This window comes from Caretta caretta, chromosome 16 (assembly GCF_965140235.1).
Source record: "Caretta caretta isolate rCarCar2 chromosome 16, rCarCar1.hap1, whole genome shotgun sequence".
NCBI classification, from domain to species: domain Eukaryota; kingdom Metazoa; phylum Chordata; order Testudines; family Cheloniidae; genus Caretta; species Caretta caretta.
The window spans coordinates 9,514,067-9,534,785 of NC_134221.1; the positions used below are offsets into that span (position 1 = coordinate 9,514,067).

Sequence of the window (20,719 nt, forward strand, 5' to 3'; positions counted from 1 at the left end):
TGCCTTCTATCACTCTCCTGTAGCCATCTGGCCCGACTCTGTCACAATACATAGTATCTGTATTTCAAATGGGAAGAAAGAGGACCTGGGGAATTATAGACCATTCAGCCTACCTTCAATACCTGGAAAGATACTGGAAGAAATTGCTAAACAATCAGTTTGTAAGCACCTAGAGAGTAATAGGGTTATAAGGAATAGCCAGCATAAATTTGAAGAACAAATCATGCCAAACCAGCCTAATTCTCTTCTTTGATAGGTTTCCTGGCCTAGTAGATGTGGCGAACCAGTAGATATACCTTGATTATAGGAAGGCTTTTGACACAGTCCCACATGACATTTTCATAAGCGAACTAGGGAAATGTGGTGCAGTTGAAATTACTCTGAGGTGGGTGCACGACTGGTTGAAATACCCTACTCCAAGAATAGTTATAAATGGCTCCCAGTCAAATTGGGAGGATGTATCTAGGGGAGTCCCGAAGGAGTCAGTCCTTGGTCCAGTACTCTTCAATATTTTTACTAAGGACTTGGATAATGGAGTGGAGAGCATGCTTCTAAAATTTGTGGATGACACCAACCTGGGAGGGGTTGCAAACACTTGGAGGACAGGATTGGAATTCAGAACAACCTTAACAAATTGGAGAATTGGTCTGAAATCAACAAGATGAAATTGAATAAAGACAATCACAAAGTACTACACTTATGAAAATCAAATGCACAACTGCAAAATGGGGGATAAATGGGAAGGTGGTTGTATGGCTGAAAAGGATCTGGGGGTTATAGTGTATCACAAATTGAATATGACTCAACAATGTGATGCAGTTGCAAAAGAAAGGCTAATATTCTGGGGGATTGTCATGGGTTACACTACTCATCACTGGGGTGCCTCCTTGCACCTGTGTCTGGGGGTTAGCTCTGCCCAATCTGATGCCCCCTTCTGTGTCTTGCTCATGCTACAGCTCTTTTCATGTTCCAGGAGTTGCAGGGCTTCCTCTTTGTGAGTCAGGATACTCCCTCTTCATGGCTGGGCCCTCCAGCCAGGTCCCTATGTGTTTACCACCTTCCAGAGTGTCACAGTCTCACTGGACCGGCTGATCAGGTGTTCTACCCAGCAGTCCTCCAATCCAAGGCAATGCAACTTCCCCAGTGGCTGGTAGGAGAACCCGGGCCTACCCACTACTCCAGGTTCCAGCTTAGGAATCCTTGAATCAGCAGCCAATGTCTGTACTGTCCCAAATCTTGCTGCTGTTTCCCTGAGCTTCTTCCTACTCCACCCCATCAGTTTTGTGCTCTACCAACCTTCTGGGTAAACCCATCCTTCAGGGCCAGGATCCCAGGGCTTCTGCTCTCCCCCTGGGTCTCCTCCTTTCCCTCTCTAAGCCCAGAGAGTGACTGCAGGCTTCTACATTACAGCCCCCTGTCTGTTGCATACTTCCTGGCTTTATACTAGCCCCACCTGCTCCCTGCTCAGCTGGACTCCATCCTTATCAAGCCTAACGCTCGCTCAGATGTGACTTGTCGGGTTATTTAACGCCCTGTGAGCCACAATAATCCTTTTCAGGAGCGTCATATGCAAGCTACACTATGTAATTGTCCTGCTCACCTGGGCATTAGTGAGGCCTCAGCTGGAGTCCTGTGTCCAGGTCTGGGTGCCGCACTTTAGGAAAGATGAGGATAAATTGGAGCGAGTCCAGAGGGGAGCAACAAAAATTATGAAAGGCTCAGAACATGAATTCTTTGAGGAAAGGGGGAAAAAATGGGAATGTTTAGTCTTAAGAAGACCGAGCGGGGACCTGATAACAGCCTTCCAGTATGTTAAGGGCTGTTGTAAAGTGGACAGTGATCAGTTGTTTTCTGTGTCCACTGAAACTAGGACAAGAAGTAATGGGGTTAATCTGCAGCAAGGGAGATTTAGAGTAGATATTAGGAAAAACTTTCTAACTATAAGGGGAGTTAAGCTGTGGACCAGGCTTCCCAGGGAGGTTGTGGAATCCCCATCATTGGAGGTTTTTAAGAACAGGTTGGAAAAACACCTGTCAGGGATAGTCTAGGCTTTCTTGGTCCTGCCACAGCACAGAGGCCAAGACTTGATGACCTCTCAAGATCCTTTCCAGCCCTACATGTATATGATTCTATTGGAGAGGCTGTCTCTTCCTCTATATCCTCTCCCAGAAGCAAAGGTCAACTGGGAAGTTCTTGAAGTTGGTTACTACATTAGAACACTCCATACCCAGCAGCTGGGTTTCCTGAGCTGAACTCCCACGCCTTTGGGATTCGCTTCCCTGTGCCTTCTATCAGAGCCTGAGTCCAGTGTCCTTCAGGGCACAGTGCAAGAGGCATGTATTTGGTTTAGCATTTGATTAACAGCTTTTATTTTGTGTTTTAATCTCTGAAATTGACGTGCCGAGCATCCGTGGCCATAGGTTCTGTGGAAATTAGCAGATAATAATGTTTCTTATGGGAAACAGCGGCTTCCGCTCACCATGGAGCCACACAGCCTGGAGTGCAAAACCACATGCTGCATTGTGGTAGCAGGGAAGACTGCATGTCTCCCTGGTCTACAGAGGTAAAAGGCCTGATTTTCAGAAGCACTGAACACCCACTCCGACTGAAATATGGAATGGGAGCTGGCATCACTCAGCTTCTGAATCAGGCCCTGAACTCCTTCATTAACCCACGTGTTGTCCATTGAAAATAATGGAAATCTCAGTGGTTGAGAAATGCCCAATTTCTACTTCTGCTCCAAGGAGTGCACCAGAAGCAGGCAAGGGGGGGTTGGGCGGGGATGTTACATACTTGAACATTCATCTCTTCACTTTTCTTCTGTGGAGTCTCACACCGTAAAACAACTTTCCTGAAGTACAGACATCTCCAAGTAACTTTCTATCTGCAGTCTATAAACAATTTAAAAATGGTGCAGACAATTTGGAAAGCAATGAAGATAAAGTCCCTGGGAAACACATCCTCTGAAAGTGATGTCCATAATGTCAGTTTGCCTTAGGCTCTCCATGGATCCTGGTATGTTACACTGTGGATCAATAGGAATTTGTTTTGTTTTGTTTTTGTCAACAATGCTTCCTATTTAAAGAAACTTGGTGACCTGGAAAAGGGGTTTTGTGCCCACTTGGGAAATCTCCAGCCTGTGGGACTGCTTTTTCCATTCTGAATACAACCATATATCAAAGGGAGACAGGTTCGAACTTCTGTTGAAACCATTAGGGTGTTTTGGCAAAAGGGAATTCCAGGTCCCTTTGATGTGTGCTAGAAAAATTTCCCTGGCTTTTATAAACCCAGATCAATGCTTGGCATTGCAAATCTCCTGTGACTGTGCCAGCCCTGAATAAAATATCCCCTGGAGGGACAGGACTGCTACAGTTCAGGCAGATTTGTGCAGGTAGCTTTTCTTTCCTGCTCTAGCTGCCTCTTGCTGTTCGGTCTCTTACATCTCTCTTATTTCTCCTCTCTATCCCGCTCTGTATTCTCCTGCAAGGAGTCATACTCTTGGGCTGGCCTTCCCTGGTTTCTAACCACAATGCTTTAAAAGAACATTTAAAATATTGGCTGTGTTATTTGTTCTGTGGTCTTCACCCCTACCTGCCTGTGCTTTGTAGTAAATTCATGGTCTTAGCCGTGGAAGGGTGGTTCCCTCACTTTCTGTGTCCTCTGCTATCTAGCGATTCTGGATATCTGCTGCATCTCTGAGGGACATTCCTCCAAACCACTCCAGGATGGTCTTGTGGCCCAGGCACTAGGTGTGACTCAGGAGATCTGAGTTGAATTTCCAGCTCTGCCACAGAATCTCTGTACAACCTTTTCCACATGTGACCTTTCTGTGCCTCTGTTTCCCCATCTGAAAAATGGGGATAATAATATTGCCTTGTCTGTTGAGATTGTAAGCTCTTCTGTCTCTTACTAGGGGCATGTCCAGTGCCTACCACAGTGGGGCCCTGATTCCATTGGGCACTGCCATAGTACAAGTAAATAATAATAGCCACACTTAATGGATGACAGTGTTCTCAGAGTAAATGTGAGCATCTCCAGGAAATGGATCACAAAGCGCAGTCCCTTGGGTGCCAGAGCACCTTACAGCTTGATGTTCAGCCCTGTCTGGGGTCAGGCACAGCAGCTGTTTCACAGCACATACAGCCGCATCTAAGGAGCGGAAGTGAAGAAGAGATTCACATACGGTGAAAACCGGAGAGTGAGTTGAAGTTGGCAAACAGGAATACCTCCAATTCACATTCAGCCAGGATGCCATGGTTAACATCTTAGTAGCAGAAAAATCACCAACGGTTCTATAACAACCACAGGTTATCAGGACTTCCCTTCTAAGTCTCATCACCAGCAACACAGCGCTTCGGGAGCACTGGTTTGGTGCTAACTCAGAGGGGGAAATATCCCCTACTGACTCACTGACACCATTTCCTTAACATCTGGATGTTCTTTGGAAGCCTCTGCTGATGATCAGGCTCGAGACCTGATAGGATAGCAAACATGAGCAGCAGTTAGGCTGTGGGTGGCTCTTAGTGGGTACTGGGAGCTATTTGGTTATTCTTAGGTTTGATGTCTTTGGCCATGCGTCTCTTTCAGCTGGAGTCCAGCATCACAATGACTTGCATGGACGGGAAATGGAACAAACAGGTGGCCTGTGAACCGGTGGATTGTGGCATCCCAGACCAGTACCATGTCTACCCAGCCACGTTCAACTGCAGCGAGGGTACGACTTTCGGAAAGACATGCTCCTTCAGATGCCGACCGCCGGCACTGCTGAAAGGTATGGAGGGCATTTTGCTGCAAGTTAAGGTTAGGTCTCTAAAAGACACAGACAAGTCATTATTATTATTATTTATTATTCTATGGGGTTGAAGCATGAAAAAGAATGAGGGCAGAAAGTTACCGGCCAGGTTTTATTTATTCTGGAAGTTAATTTCCCCTTCTCTTTCTGTATGTTGTGAGGGTTTATTTAATACCTTGTCCCTTGATGACTGTGGGCTGGGAACAACAATGAACGCAAAAATTACCACCATAAAATCAAAACTTTAAAAAGTGATAGGAATAAATAGAATCAGAACCGTGATTCCTCCAGGCTGGCTCCCCTCACTGGGAGGGAGCAGAGAATGTTTAATGCCATCAGTGAAATGTAACGCTTGTATCTCTTCCTGGGGTGTGCAGGGGAAGGTGTTTATAGACATAGGGTGGGATTTTCAAAATGCCTAAATCCCATTTTTAAAAATGACATGGAAACTCAGGAGTCCAAGTCTCAGTGAAATTCAATGGGACTCAAGCTCCTAAATTCCTGTGTCACTTTTGAAAATGGGACATAGGCTCCTAAGTCGCTCAGGCGCTTTTGAAAATTTTGCACCAGCACCAGCTATGACTTATGTAGCTGGGAGCGCTGTGTTCGTTCATTCTGAGCTACGTGATGAGAGTCCAAACCAAGGGCCAGTTTCTGACACCTTTACTCATGTTGAATAGCACCTTATTCCACAAGTGGTCCCGTCAACTCCTACTAGACTAGCAAAGTGGTACTCAGTATGAGTAAATATCAAAATCCAGCCTGACAAAAGGAAACCTCTGGGCATTGATTATTATTACTGACATCTAAAGAAATTCTCCAAAGTCTTCATCAGGCTCACACATGCCACACAGACAGAAGCTGTAGGGAGGGCTTTGTCTGGAATGAGAAAGGCGAGGGGATTCCTCAGAGCAGATGGCAAGACTGTTGGAAGTAAACAATGAAAGGAACAAACACACCCCAAAAAGACCTCTAAGTTACCCAAAATGTTCTGCAGGGGCTGAATCCTGAAGAGGTGCTGAGCACTTGTAACCCCTTCCAACTTTGGTAGGAACTGCTGATGTTCCGAAGCTTTCAAGATTTGACCCTGTGTCAATAATAGAATATTTGAGAATCTCAGGATTCGTCTGTCTTGTTCACTGAGGTACATTTGGTCTGCCTTTGCATCCGCACCCCTGTGAGGGGGGTACTGCTAGATGGATCACTAAAGCAGATGTCCCAGATGTGATCTCAGCTCCATCTTTTACTTTTTCCTTCCTGCCCCCATCAAGCACAGCATGTGACCTTGATCGTTCATAATTAGGGGTGGACCCAATTCAGACTTTAAGGAACTTCATTGGATGAAACCCAACCAAAACACTGCATCTGAACTTTGGAGAGTTCAGAGCTTATGATTTTGGCCCAGCTCATCTCACAGTCTAAGATAATGCACTGGACATAATGGTCCCTGGGGCTTTTGAACATCCCAGAGTTAACTGGATGTACTGATTGAAGCACAGCTGAGGATCTGGCCCCTGAAATGTTGTCCAAATGGAGCATGTTTCCTTGCTCCGTCTTCTTCCTTCCCATGTCTTCTCTGCTTCCTATTCCAGTCTCCCCTTTATGCTCCTTCCCTTTGTTTTTGAAGGCAGCAGAAGACTTCAGCCTCCCACCTCCCATTGGCGCACACTCAGTTCCCTGAGGGATCTTTTCCTGATCCTCTTATCTCCTGCTGCCATCCTCTTTCCCAGCCCTCTGCACATCCCAGCCAGTCCCCTTCTCTTCTGCCTTCCCTGCCTGAGTCCATTAAATGATACTCCCCAAAGTAACACATGCTGCTCCTTTCTTTCCTTCTGCTACTGCCTTCCTTTCTCTGATGAGTGCCTATCCCAATTTCACGTGGCTTCTAAAGTGCTCATCCCTGGAATCTCTACCCTTCTCACCACTGCCTGATCTGATCTTGTCAGTACACCAAGAAGGCTTCTAACTTGAAAGAACTTTGAAGGCGGGTTGGCTTGTCACCCACCAACACTGAATTAATCCCTAACGTTACTGTATATTTAGGTACACTAGAGATGCAAGGCTTTTTGTATGTATGATGTCAACTCATCTGCTAGTGCTGATTCTGGATTCCAGATGAGGTGCATGAAATGCCCTTAATTTTGTGGGAGGGCGGACTGAATTCTCCATTCATGACAAAATTGTTGAATCCCTGCTTTAAGTGCAAAACTCAGCTCAACCTTAACTATGTATCCACAGCCAACGCTTCCATAGTAAAAGATAAAACTGCTCAAAAGGCATGAGTTTCCCCTGTTGTTATAAGTTGTCCTATTTTTATCAAAATGTCTTTTTTATTATTATTTTGCACTAACGTGGGATCCTCTCCAAGAGGAAGGTGGCATCTAATTGGAAATAATTGGGGAAAAAATAGTGGAATAAGTTTTAACTGTGACAGTCAAATTCAAGGGGCACAAATTTGTCCACCACAAAGGGTGAAAATGGTCACACTGAACACTGCAGAATAAAATAAGTCACAAGTGACTGGATCCTCAATTGGTGAACACAGTGGTGCTAGGCTAATGGACACCAGTTGAAGATCTGGCCCTTAGTTTTGCACAGCTAGTATCATTGTACTTTTGGAGTGTAGCTTTCAAAACAATACGGCAAAACAGTGGTACCCAAACTTTTCCTGTTGTGCCCCCCCTTATCAGTAATGGAATCTGTCCGCAACCCCCCCTCCATTCCAGAGGAGCTTGGGCTGAAGGCAGAACTGGGGATGGGGGAGGAGCTGGGGCTAGAGGCGTAGCTGGGCTGGGGACGGAACAAGGAGTGGAGTGGAGCTGGAACTGGGTTTGTGTGCTCTCTCCCCACCCTCTGTGGGGGCTTGCCTGCCCCCCCCAATACTCCCCGAAACCTTCCTCTGTGCCCTCTTAGGGGGGGCATGCCCCACAGTTTGGGGACCACTGCAATAAAAAAATCATTTGTTGCACAGTCTCAGATGGTGACTAATAGGTATTGCCACTGAGCTTCTGGAGGATGGACGTTGAATGACTCAGACGTAATTCAATCACTGATGTCATGGAAGCCGCTGTTTGTAATGTCACGGTTCATCACTTTGCAGTAGCAAGCAGGGTCTCACCAGTGCAGGACTGCAGAATTGCTGCATGAGTCAGACAAGAGAAGCAGGCTGGTGCTATAGGAAAGAGCTTTGGTTTTCACAAAAATACCTCAGCAATCAGCCACAATTACGAAGGCAAGAAAAAAAAGCCACCAATGGTTTAATGAAGGAGGAGGGCTTCTCCGCATGCCTTGCTGTGCTCTGGGAATTCCTCCATTTTTCCTCTCTTTGAATACCAGCTTTGACATCTCATGTCACAGCTCTCATCCTTTCAGATGAGAAAGACCATATGGGACTCAGTTTGGGACTTGTCAACGTGAGTGAAGCTCCCCACACTGTTTCTGAAGCACTGGGTTGGGGGGTTGATTGACTATTAGGTCTTTGAATGGTTATTGGCTCACAGCTGTGGGATTTTTTTTTTTTTTTTGGACAAAGCTTGTTCCTTTGTTACGTACAACATGAAATGACAAAGAAATACAAAACATACTGAGCCTGATTCTTCCTGGTGTAACTCCAGTGAAATCAGCGAAGCCACACCGGGGATGAATGTGTCCTACCATATCTTTTACCTTTCAGATATTGGCCAAGCAAGCTTCCAAAGGAAAACAACACTTTAGTTGTTGTTATTATTATTATTATTATTATTAATGACAATAATTAATAACAAATAATGCTAATCATGTTCAGGTACTAGTGCCAAAGGACCAACCCATTGTGTTAGACACTGTAATGCAATACAGATGGTCCCTAGTCCCCCAAATCTCCAATCTAAATAGACAGGACAGACACAAGGTAGGGAGAAGGGGTATCACACCCCAGCAGAGTGAAAGGATGGCAGCAACATCATGTTAGTTCCATGGGGTATGTGTGTATGTTTTGGGGTAGCTTATGAATGATTTTGCAAACAAGCAAGCAGACTTTCCATGCATGGATATTTTCAAACAGAAAAGACCTTTTTGGTTTTTTTAGATTAAGAGAAACCACAAAACAGGAAAGAACAAAGTAAAGTATCCATGCAAGAGCAGACAGTCAGTATGTCTCTTGTGTCACAGCCTTTCCTGAAAAGAGCACAGAAGGGCTACCTTGTCTTTGTGGACAGCAGAGTTCTTACTTATTTAAAGGTAGAAGACGCAGAAGATAAATGAAGAAAATATACATAGCTCACTTTGACATGCAAACCAAGGAATCTTTTGATCTGTTGTATGAGTTAGGATACCCTAACAAAATAGCCATGCCTGATTTTGTTAACCCTTTCCACTCTCCTGTCCAGGAAACAACAGCAACTTGACATGTATGGAAGACGGGCTGTGGTCCTTCCCCGAGGCCCTTTGTGAGCTGATGTGTCGAGCTCCATTTCTAGTTCCTAATGCAGATCTTCAGACTGCCCGTTGCCGTGAAGATAAGCACAAAGTGGGCTCCTTTTGCAAGTACAAATGCAAACCGGGTTACCATGTTCCTGGCTCCTCCAGGAAAGCAAAGAAGTAAGTAAAACAGTAACACCAACCAGACAACATATTCCAGAGAGATGTGGGTTAAAAAAAAATTCTGGAGAGGAAGATCTCTAGGTACTAGTGGCTTGTGTGAGTAGCAGGGACTATTGTGGGGCAACTCACATATGCCAGCAGTTGTGGATAACGCAACGTTATCAAAGATCCCAGAAAAGAGAAGAGTTATAGAGGATATCCCAGGTGTATGGAATGAGAGGGATGAGAGCCCATAGATAAAGTTAGTTGTATACAGTAAAAACAGTGTTTGGAGCCATTTGCTCAGATTCCAAACAGCTGTTTGGTTCAACCATATTGATGCCATTTTTATTCATTATTCCCGAACGTACTTTTGTTCATCCAAATGTTTGGGGAATGGTCGTTCTTCATACAAATACCCATATTCACATCCAAACAAAAATATTTTTATGCACCAGAAGGAGTATTCATTATTTGGTGTTCATGATTCATTCTTCACCAGTTTAAAAAGCTTCAGTCATCCAATCAGATAGCAAAAACAAGGCTGTATGACTTAGGTGACTAGTAACACACCACTAATAATGAATAATAAATACTGAGTAGTCCAAGAAAATAATTAACTCACAATCCACATGCTGAAATTAATTCACATAAACTATTTGCCAAACAGTTAAAGTAGTGGCTAAATCAGTAAATATCAAAGTGTGTTTACCAACAGAAAAGACAGTTGACTTCAGTGGGTAATTTATCTGCAATGAATAATTGGACCAGCTGTACCACTAGAGATCCTATGAGTACAGAATGAGGATAGGGTAGGACGCAGATGAGATCCCATAGGCATGAGAAAGAAGATCTTTTCTTGACACAGACTCATGGGAGTTCTCCCTATTAGCGATCTTACAAGGACAGGGGATAGCACACCTGGTATTTTCAAAGGAACCAAAGGGAAGTAGGCACCCAACTGTCAATGGGAGTTGGGCGCTTAACTCAATCACTATCCTTTGACAATTCCAGCCTGTGTTCCCCATGAGTTTACATTAAGGACCCACTTTAGAAATATATCTTTGATATTCAACCTGGGGAGCCCCCTTTGAAACTCTGTGGGGAAGGCTTACTACTGTCATATTTCTGACCCTGTTCAACCCATTTCACACTACCCGCAGCCCACAAACTGGAGAAGCAGTGTTTTGGGAACTGTGTCAAAGGCAGAAGAGAGGATTAGATGAGCAGACTGAATGTTGGTTTTGCATCTCAACATTATTTTCGCTTTAAGACTACACGATGCAAATTCACAACTTGGTCCCTAGCGTGAAAGGCGCAAACACAGCCCTTTCCTGCAGCTTGCTAAACAGAGCTCGGGTTCTTCAGAGCTGTAGCTGACATAGCCACTCACTAAATATTCTGGTTTGTTTCCACATGGAAGGAGGGCCTTTAAGATCCAGTGCATGCAAGATGGCACCTGGCTAGCTGGAGCGTGCATGCCCGTCACCTGCGATCCGCCACCCTCAAAGTTCCATGGGCTGTACCAGTGCACCAACGGCTTCCAGTTCAACAGCGAATGCAGGATCAAGTGTGAGGAAGATGACAATCAATCAGTGAGTTCCTTTTGTGTCCAAATAATTTAAGCCAACAGGAACTAGATTCTGGCAAGTCTTGTATGTGCCGCCCGGCTGCCTCAGGAACCAAATCTATGAGAGCCCGCACACCTCCTGGGAAGTGCTTAGCACCTGCAATTCCTATGGGCATCAGTGGGATTTGAGGATGCTTTGGGCCTTCTAGGATGTGGCCGTATAAATCCATCTTCATTGGATCAGACCAGTCCCTTCAGCTTTGCAGAGAATGGCCACTGTCTTTCTGGTATGAGGTCTCAGTGATTGCTTGCATTGAGCTTCCCTAAGATAGGTGAGAAGGTTGCTGCAGCATGGGCGTATGGTAGTGGTCGTGCTGTGTGGTCACGTGAGCAGTCACCGTCCCAGGTTCAGGAGCAGTCTTCCACGGATGTTAGAGAATGCACCGGGCTGCATAGTGTGCTAGGCTGTTACCTGTAATGCACTGTCTTAATCACTACCTCCGGGTTCTGACAGGTGATCCATGCAGTGTCCTTGGTAACATCATGCTCATTAAAAGCTTCTCGCGGTCACAATGGAAAAAACCGAGTATGCTTCTGTAAAGTGTCTTTGTGAATGGAGAGCAAGTGCCCAAGAAGGAGAAAATGTGGGAGTAGGGGTGAAGGAGAAACAGTACTGTTATTAGTTGGGAAATATTTTATTAGGATGATAACTGTATTCATCATTTATGTGTGGAGGGCTAATGGTGTGTGCTGGTGGCCTTACAGACAGGTAAGAGGGCAGGGTCTATGCCTCAAAGGTTTTGTAATCTAGAGAGACATTCTATAATAGCATATTAATACAGGAGAGAGATGGGACACAGTAAAAGAAACTGACGGAGCAGTGAAGTTTAGCCCTTGTCTTGGTTGTTACATGGCTTTTGTTTGGGTGACTTTGTCTGTTTTTAAAGACATAAGTTTGGTTCTTGGGTTTTCTTTTCCTTGTGCAGTCCAGGCATTTCTATCATATAGTAGTTTACTTTTATATGGATCTCGACACTTTAAGCAATACTTCAGCTTCACTGAGCTATAGTGTTTCTCTGCTATAAGATGTCATTAAAGAGTTAGGGTCAGATCCTCAGCTGATGTAGATCAGTGTAGCTCCATTGGCTTCATTGGAACTAAGCTGGTTTACAGCAGAGGAGGCTCTAGTCTTTATAAAGTTCAACAGCTAGTCTGAACTGTTTGGTTTCCTGAACCAGAGAGTAATTTCAGTTTGTGAAATGACTAAATTATCCTAAAAGTGCTACTGCTTGATAAATTTGGTAAGAGAAGGTGGAGGCCCTGGAAGTTACGGTGAGTGCACTCAGTTCGGAGAACAGAGAATACCCTGCCAAAATACTTTTTATTATAATTGAAATTTCTGAGGGTCTATTGAACATGGACTGCATCTGCCATCAGGCAAGTAGCCTGAAGGACACTGCTGATGTTTGCTCCAAATAATAAAAACACATAGCCTTGGAAGAGGGCCCAGTCAGGTTTTCTGTACTTAAAACTGTGACAGTTCTGCAAGAAAGTAAGAGTGTGTTTCTTGTCATCCCCAACTCTCTCAGAGTTGACTTGCTCTCGTGGCGAGGAGTAGAGAAGGACTGAATCCTGTGCTTTGATGTGAGATTAACCAGAATGGTGCAGAGGCCTGGCTGGCATGACAAGGCTTGTGTGGCACTCTGAGGTCTGTGCTATGAAAGGAGGGTTGGGTAGTGTGTTACAAATGTGCAATGTAATGAAGGATGCGGGAGGTTACAAGGTCTGTGTGGTGTTATGAGACCTGTGGGGCGGAACGGGGGAAAGGTGGTGATGCCACCGGGGAAGTATGGCCTTATGAGGCCTATGCAGTATAACAGGGGCTGTGCATAATATTGAAGACTAAATGGTGCTACAAGGTTTGTGCATTTTTACAAGGCCAGTGAGGTGTAATGGGCAATGGAGTAAGAGTTAGCTGAGTTAATGAGGCTGCAACGGTGACACCAGAGACTCTTTGCAACACATTAGGGATGTGCTTATGCACTTTAAAGTAAGATTCTGGTGGTCAGTTCAGAAAACATCTCAAACAAATGTGCAAGAAGCAGCTTCGAAAAGGACCTCCAGGGAAAGATATTTCCAGATATAACGGAAAACAGATTACAAAAAAAAAAAAAGAGAGAGAGAGAAAGAGACAGGACCCCTGACCTCATCTGACCTGCCTGAGAGGTGTTAATTATCTAAGGAATAAAACCCACTAAGATTTTCTCAGATATACAAGGTGATAATGCATGCTTCATCCAAGCAAGAAAAACAGCAGGGATTTTCACAAGAGATTATGCAGGGTAGGGAATGATGGACAGGATATTACTATAGCAGCAGATGTCCTGGGAACTTGGCATCATCTTCTTTGATTCCCTTCAACCAGCTCTGCAAGCAACCATGGGGCTGAATGACGTCTGCCCACACTTTCTGTCTTGCACCAGCTTTACGGCTTTCTTCATCTAGAAACCTTTTTTTGTTCTATGTCATTCTTCACTGTGTCTATCCAATGCATCCTCAATCTTTCTGTTTCTAGTTACTAGCACTCTGGTATGTATCGCCATGTATGGTATCCTTTCTGGGTCCATTCCTGACTTGTTTCCAGACCATCACAATTGTCTTTATTGAATCTTCTGTAGCAGAGTTATTTCTAGCGCAAGCTGTTTTTCTTATCACTTTATTTTTATTTTCTGTAGTCCTGAAACTCTCAGTATTCCACTCAGGCAGTTAGTTTCTGCAGTCAAAATCTTTTGGTCATCGGCTTTCCTCCATATTCCAGCATTCCAGAGTACTGGAATCTGGGAGTACTTTACAAATATAATACAACAGTAACCCAAGCACAGCCAGCTCTATCGGTATAACTCTGGGTCACCTTTAAAAGTCGCTGTTGAACACTGCTATCACATGTATTTTGAAAATTGCAACGGAAGTACAACCCACATGTTACAATAACAAACCATGCTCAGTTATCACTGATCAGCATGTGGTACCTGGATTTTTATCCTCTGCTCAAGAGGCAATGGGGGGTCCTGCCAAGTTGGCCAGATTTTCTCCTGCTCCACAGATCTGCTTCTTGCAGGAGTAGGGGGAGGCTGTCCGGGAGCTGGTGACGCCGTTCTGACACCCCCACCCTCGTGATACTTAGGGTATGTCTGAACAGGGATAAAAGACCCGCAGCATTGCTATGGCAGGCATGCTCGCAACTCAGGCTCACAGGGCTCGGGCTGCGGGGCTAGATATCACTGTATAGACATTCGGGACTGTTCACCCTCGCAGGGTCCAACCCGAGCCTGAATATCTATACAGCAATTTTTCAGTGCTGGAGCCTGAGTCCAGTGAGCCCAAGTCAGCTGACCCGAGCCAGTCGTGGGTGTTTTATCCCTGCGTAGATATACCTTCAGAGCTGCTCTCGGTCAACACTAAGTTGCACCACTGACCTAGGGTCCTTAATGGACCACACAGCACAGCTTTCCTGCCTTAACATGGCCCCTATGCCCTCTATGGGAGATGCAGAGGCCAAGTAACATTCATCAGAATTCTACACCAAGGGAGTTCTCTGCTGGAATTTTCTACCCGAGTTGAGCACAGGAGTGTAACTCACTTGAGAATCTAGCCCAAACCTTCTATTCTCATGATATCTCAGTCTGTAATGGACTGACCACCAGGTGTGCGGTGACTGTTTAAGCAGGTACACACAAATACTCACACAAAGACAACAAATCTCTTCCTTCTCTAGCTACCGTGCATGCCCCAAATGAAAATCAGATCTAAGCTGTCTCTGCAAACCTGAGAAAAGTTACCGCCACAAACATGAGGTAGGAGTTGCCGTACTAGATTGAACCTAGTACCCTGTCTTTGGTCAGTGGTCAGTACTAAAAAGAAAAGGAGTACTTGTGGCACCTTAGAGACTAACAGTACCAGATGCTTCTCTTGCTATCTCTGACAATACCTTAATGCCCAGAGAAGGCAAACAGAACCTTGTAGCCTGAATGAAATATTTAGTTCACTGTCACAGCATCAGATTCAGACCCTTTATAGCTTGCAGGTGCAAGTTCACAGAAAAGAAAGAAGCAAGGCTGTTTATGGAAATTTCTTATAGTGTTTAGAGGCTGGGCTGCCATAAAGCCATAGGAAATGCCATAATGTGCTATAGGTACAAATCTTAGGGGGGATAGACAACATGACCCAGTAGGTCATCTCCATGTCTAATTTGGATTACTCATTCACAAAGAAATCTGGGGAAATAAAGTTTCTTCCACTCAAATCCCTTCTCTTCCCACCATACCACAAGAACTTCTTGCTGCAGGGGAAAATGTTCCCTGCATGTAGGTGCTCTGGGCTGTCTGACACCCAGAGTCCAGTGAGCAGCAAACCAAAGCAGGGAGTTGAGGTTTTGATCCCTCACCTAACATTCTTCAGCTAGTCTGGACTTTTATGCTGTTTGCATGGTTACCCTTGGGCCACTGAGAGTCACAGGTACTGGTCTCTGCCATACTGTAAAATTCAAATGATATCATCATCATTCATCACACAAACAAGTGGGCTGAAAATTCAACCCAGTAGCCTGCAGAGAACACCAGTTGCATCACCCCGAACATCGTGTTCGTCAACAAGCTCAGCAGGGAAGGATAAGAATGTCAAAGAGAAAAACAAATTTCCTCCTGGAACCAAGAGCAAAACAAAGGTGACAAGCAGCACAAGCAAAACACCGAGGGATGTGCTGGGGACATAGTGTGCAGATCCTGTTATGCAACCTGCACAAGACGCCTCAGGCACCTGCAGAGTGAGGCATGCGGGTCCCAGAGAATATCCCCCTTGCCTGCTGACGGCTCTGTCTGAAAATACTTCCTATTAGGCACATAGACCCCGCAAGATAGCTCACAGAGAATGCCCAGTACACTCCGCTGAGTGACAAGTACAGGGATTACATTAAACCCCCCTTGCATGCCAGGGATTGGGAGTGAGATGGCCAGATCCCATAACATATCCAATGTAGAACACCGCTGGGAGCTAGACACCTAGCCCCACAAAATATCCTGGTGCAGAATATCCCCTGTCTACCCAGTAACAACTAGGCTTGTGGATCCTGCAGAGCAGCTCATGCAGAATTCCCTGGGTGCTGCGTGCATAGATCTGATGAAAGAAGCCTTGTGCACTTCTTTGTTGTTTTAAAAGGGCATGATATTTCCCCGTGGACTTTCATTCATTCTCCAATATTCCACAGGGTCTCTTTTTGTAAGACAAATGTGATATCCCGCACCCTCCCCCACCCTCACACACATCCACACACACAAGATGATTTCTTTCTCTACCTCTGTCTCTGTGCTTCTCTATCGCAGTTTCTTTCTTTGCTGTCAGTCACAGCAGGCAAGCTATAAAGATTACCCCAGCAAAACCTCACAGAGAAGTGTCCTGCCTTTGTTTCTGCTTCACATGGGCATAGGGAACTCTTTGTTCTCTTCCATACAAGGATGATGTAACTAGTTAGAAAAGGGAAAGAAGAGAAAGGTTGGCTGTCCTCCGCACAAACACCTTAAAATCAAGAAAGAGGGAACATTGGGTGAATGTTCCCTTATTCTAGTTAGCTTGGGTCCATTTTGAGAGCATCCTTTACAGGCCATAATATTACATAGAAAACGGTAGTGTGCATCTGTCTCTCTGGGCAGGATACAGTCTGTCTTTTCTTTGTCCTTTTGAAGAAGTCTGATTCTGTTTCTCGCTCAGCTAAAAGCCCAACCCCTAGACCTTCGCAGCTCCCAGAGAACATCAGCCCTTGATTCGATTCTGATTCTTTTTCTGTCACTTTTCTGACTGTATTTTGCTTTTCCCATTCTCAGGGACGTGGTAACAACGTGATTCACTGCCGGAAGGATGGCACCTGGAGCGGCTCCTTTCACCTCTGCAGGGAGATGCAGGGCCAGTGCTCTCTTCCCACTCAGCTCAACAGCAACCTTAAGCTGCATTGTGCGCACGGCTATGGAATAGGTATATGAGCTAAAGCCAGGGCTGCAGCTGGTCTGCCTGCCAGTGGGGAGGAGGGAAAGGAAGGAGACAGGAGTCCTTGGGTCATCGTGTCTTTGGGGCCAGTTTGCCCTAGTGGGAAGCAGCTAATTAGAGGATTTGCAGAGAACATCAAGCTTTCAGTTGCCACACACCAGGTAACATATGCTGCTTTCCTGCTCCCCCACAGCATTTCCACTTCCACCACGTCCCTTGCCCTGCTGAGTTTAATGAGCAGTTCCCAGGATCAAACTACAAGAATGACAAATCCAATACGATCTTTTTTAAAATAAATGAAGAAATAGACACACATTTCCTCTCAGCCTTCGGTGAATGGTCACACACACACACACACACACACACACAAACAGGCAAATATTCCCACTCAGCTACACATGCTCACGCACACATACAAAACTCACATACTCTCAGATATTCTCACCCCCTATGGTCTCACCCACACCAACACAGAAATACGCACAGGCGTATATATGCACACACACAAACATGCTCTCCCACCCATGCATGTTCACAAAGACACAAGTGCACTCCCCCGTGCGTAAATACTCCCCTTCAAATATAAATTCACCCATCCAACCACATTCTTTGTCATACGCACAAAGCCACATGCTCATACATCGGAAGGCACACAAAAACACTTACCAGTGTGCACTCTCTCATATTATCAGTTATTATGACTCATAGAAACCTATATCCCTTTACAGATATGGAGGAAGACAGGATCCCTACCCTGGGGAAAAAAGAAAAGGAGTACTTGTGGCACCTTAGAGACTAACCAATTTATTTGAGCATGAGCTTTCGTGAGCTACAGCAGTGAGCTGTAGCTCACGAAAGCTCATGCTCAAATAAATTGGTTAGTCTCTAAGGTGCCACAAGTACTCCTTTTCTTTTTGCGAATACAGACTAACACGGCTGTTCCTCTGAAACCTACCCTGGGGAGTTTATCATCTGCCTTAGACAGAACATAGTCATGTTGTGAGCCCTGACCACAGACAATGGCAGGGAGTGGGGAGGGATGGAATAGGTGGAGGGTTTCACCAACAAAAATCATATGATTGCTGTGTTTGTGCACATGTGTGTGCGTGATTCCAACCTACCGTGTTAGCGCCAAGCTTTTTTATTTATTTATATTCTTCCACATATTTTATTTAAAGAATTTATCAGAAGGTATAGAGGCAAAAGGTTGGGAGTGTGGGTAATGGTGACAGGCTAACCAAAATAAGTGAAGAATAATTTGTGCACTTGGCTGGAAGATGTCTAGTGCATAGGTTACTGGATTGGGACTCGGGAGGGCTAGGTTCCATCCCCAGCTCTGCCACTGACTTGCTGTGTGACCTTGGGTAAGTCACTTCCCCTTGCTGCGCCTCTGTTTCCCCACCCACCCTCTGTCTGTCTTGTCTGTTTAGAAGAGAACCTCTTCAGGGCTGGGTCTATCTCTTATTATGGTCAGTGCCTCACACAACGGGGCTTTGATCTCAGTTGGGGTTCCTCGCTGCTACTAGAATACAAATAATAATAACAATAAGAAAAATAAAGGAGACTGCCTCAGGCCCAGGGGCCGTGTGAAAACAGCACAAAGTCAAGAGTGGGAGAAGGAGACAAAGGCTGTGTTTTCTCTAGTGCTTTGGGGCCATCTCCCGCCATTGCCGCAGCTCTAATGCAGCTCCGCCCGCAGCGACGGGGTACCAGGGACTGGCGGCGTCGCTGACCCTTGCTCAGAGCAGGTCTACATTACCCGGTGGCAAAGCCATTCATTCTCTGTTTACACTGGTGCCCCACCGCCTGCCCCCATTTCTACCACCCATGGGGCCACACCAGTGATGTGGGAGATTTGAAGAAAATGGTTAGTGTAGACGGGGCCAAGGAGAGAGAGAGAATTGGGTGTAGCACACAAAAGAGGCGGAGGGGAATGAGGGATAGAGATGCAGGCCTGGGCAGGGCAGAGCATTGGTGCAGACGGAGAAGCCAGTAGGGGGGAGGAGGCACTCTGGTAGTGGGCCAGTTCAGTGAGAAATACAGCCCTCCTCTCATGACAGTTATAACCCCCGGTAAGAGTGACAAACCCGCATACCAATAAGTTCTTTGGGCACCCTCGTAAAGGCCTGTCTTACTTCTGCCTTCCGTGGTCCCCAAGTACTCAGCGTGGGCTGCTATGCTTTGTCCTGTAGGCCAGGTTCAGATTGCTGGGGGACGGGCTATATTTACCATTCCGTGCACCGGGTTGCACCTCCCTTCCCCAAGGTCACCGCCCGAGCTCCATACTGGAGCATTCGAATGTGAGCTGTATTAGATGCAGCTTGGAGAGAAAACCTGGGCCCCTTCCTCCCCCTCCAGGCCCCTTTCCCTAAACCTCCTCCCCCCACTGCTGTCCCTTTGAACTTGGAGAAAGTGTTCCCTGTTGTGCAGATCTCTCATTATATTGTAACCATTGTAAGGTACCAGGAGCCTGCTCCAGTCCCGTCCCAGGGGAGAGGAACACAACCTGGATGAGATCACTGCTCTTTAATGGTGCCAATTACGGATCATATATCAAAACAATGGAGACCTGCTCCTTTCCTTGAGTGTAAATAGCACCCTGGAGTGGCCTGTGAGCAGGCAGCAGCGACTCTTAATTTGACAATGCATTTTACCCTTGAGATGAGGCGACCTTTGCTTACCTACCAGGGGTTGCCACTTTTTCAGAGAAGAAATATTGATTGCGTGTTCCCAGGGAACATCTCTCTGTGCTGGAGGCAAGGAGGCTTTTCAGCCCTTCTTTGTGCACTCCTGGCCCTTTTCACCTCCGTTCCAATGGATGCTTGTTAGTTTAGCTTACATTAGCCTTGTCCAGAAGACAGATCCCTGGGGCCAATCCTGAGTGGCCCCCACACCCTCAGAAAAGCTTCAGTAGGAATCAAGGGAGCTCAGTGCACTGGCCCACAGCATAGATTGAACCTGGGACCTTAACCTCTTCAGCTAAAGGGGTAACTCTCTTAGGGTAGCATCTGAAGGCTGTTATCCTCCAGTGCAGTGGTTCTCAACCCAGGGTCCTGGGCCCCATGTGGGGCCGCAAACAGGTTTCAGGGGGTCCGCCAAGCATGGCCAGTGTTAGACTCGCTAAGGCCCAGGGCACAAAGCCAAAGTCCTGTCACAGCAGACTGCAGCCCGGGGCCCTGAGCCCCACCACCCGGGACTGAAGCCAAAGCCTGAGAAACTTAGCTTCACGGTGCCCCTTGTGGTGTGGGGCCCTGGACAATGACCCTGCTTGCTACCCCCTAACGCCAGCCCTGGCTTTTTTATGCAGAAAAACAATCATTGTGGCACAGCTGGGGGGGAGGGGGGGGCTCAGAAAGAAAAAGGTTCCTGGTCTAGAGGACCAGCCACTAGCTGGAGAAATTAACACACACTTTGTGAGTGTCTCACATCAGCACTTTTCAGGATCAGGTCACGTATTTTGGAAGTCATCTGGATGTCCCTCAAAAGAGGATCTTTTCCTTCCACTCATGGGCCGAGCCGAACCTGGCAGATATCCAGTACAATCAATGGAGTCACTACGGCTCAAACTAGAGGAGAAAAACAGAAACAAACCCTTCCTAATTAAACTAACTGGCTCCTGCTTTGTTCCAACTGGCTTCGCCACGTGAGAAAAAGAAAAAAGACAGAGGCTGGGGGGAAAAGTACCCAGCCAGGGTCAGTGTGACCCTAACACCTTTCCTTTTCTCCACAGACACCTAATCTGCTCCTCCAGGCTGAAGTGA

The 20,719-nt window shown here is 46.0% G+C and overlaps 1 protein-coding gene across 2 annotated transcripts in view; it reads left to right on the forward strand.

Annotated features, from left to right (window-relative positions):
- The window catches only part of PAPPA (pappalysin 1), a 234,087-nt gene that overhangs the window by 185,162 nt on the left and 28,206 nt on the right, over window positions 1–20,719 (forward strand). For both annotated transcript variants that reach the window (XM_075120284.1, XM_048822770.2), the window contains exons 16-19: window positions 4,588–4,771; window positions 9,160–9,370; window positions 10,776–10,947; window positions 16,799–16,946. In XM_075120284.1, the coding sequence (XP_074976385.1) occupies window positions 4,588–4,771; window positions 9,160–9,370; window positions 10,776–10,947; window positions 16,799–16,946 (715 nt within the window). The remainder of the gene's footprint in view (window positions 1–4,587; window positions 4,772–9,159; window positions 9,371–10,775; window positions 10,948–16,798; window positions 16,947–20,719) is intronic.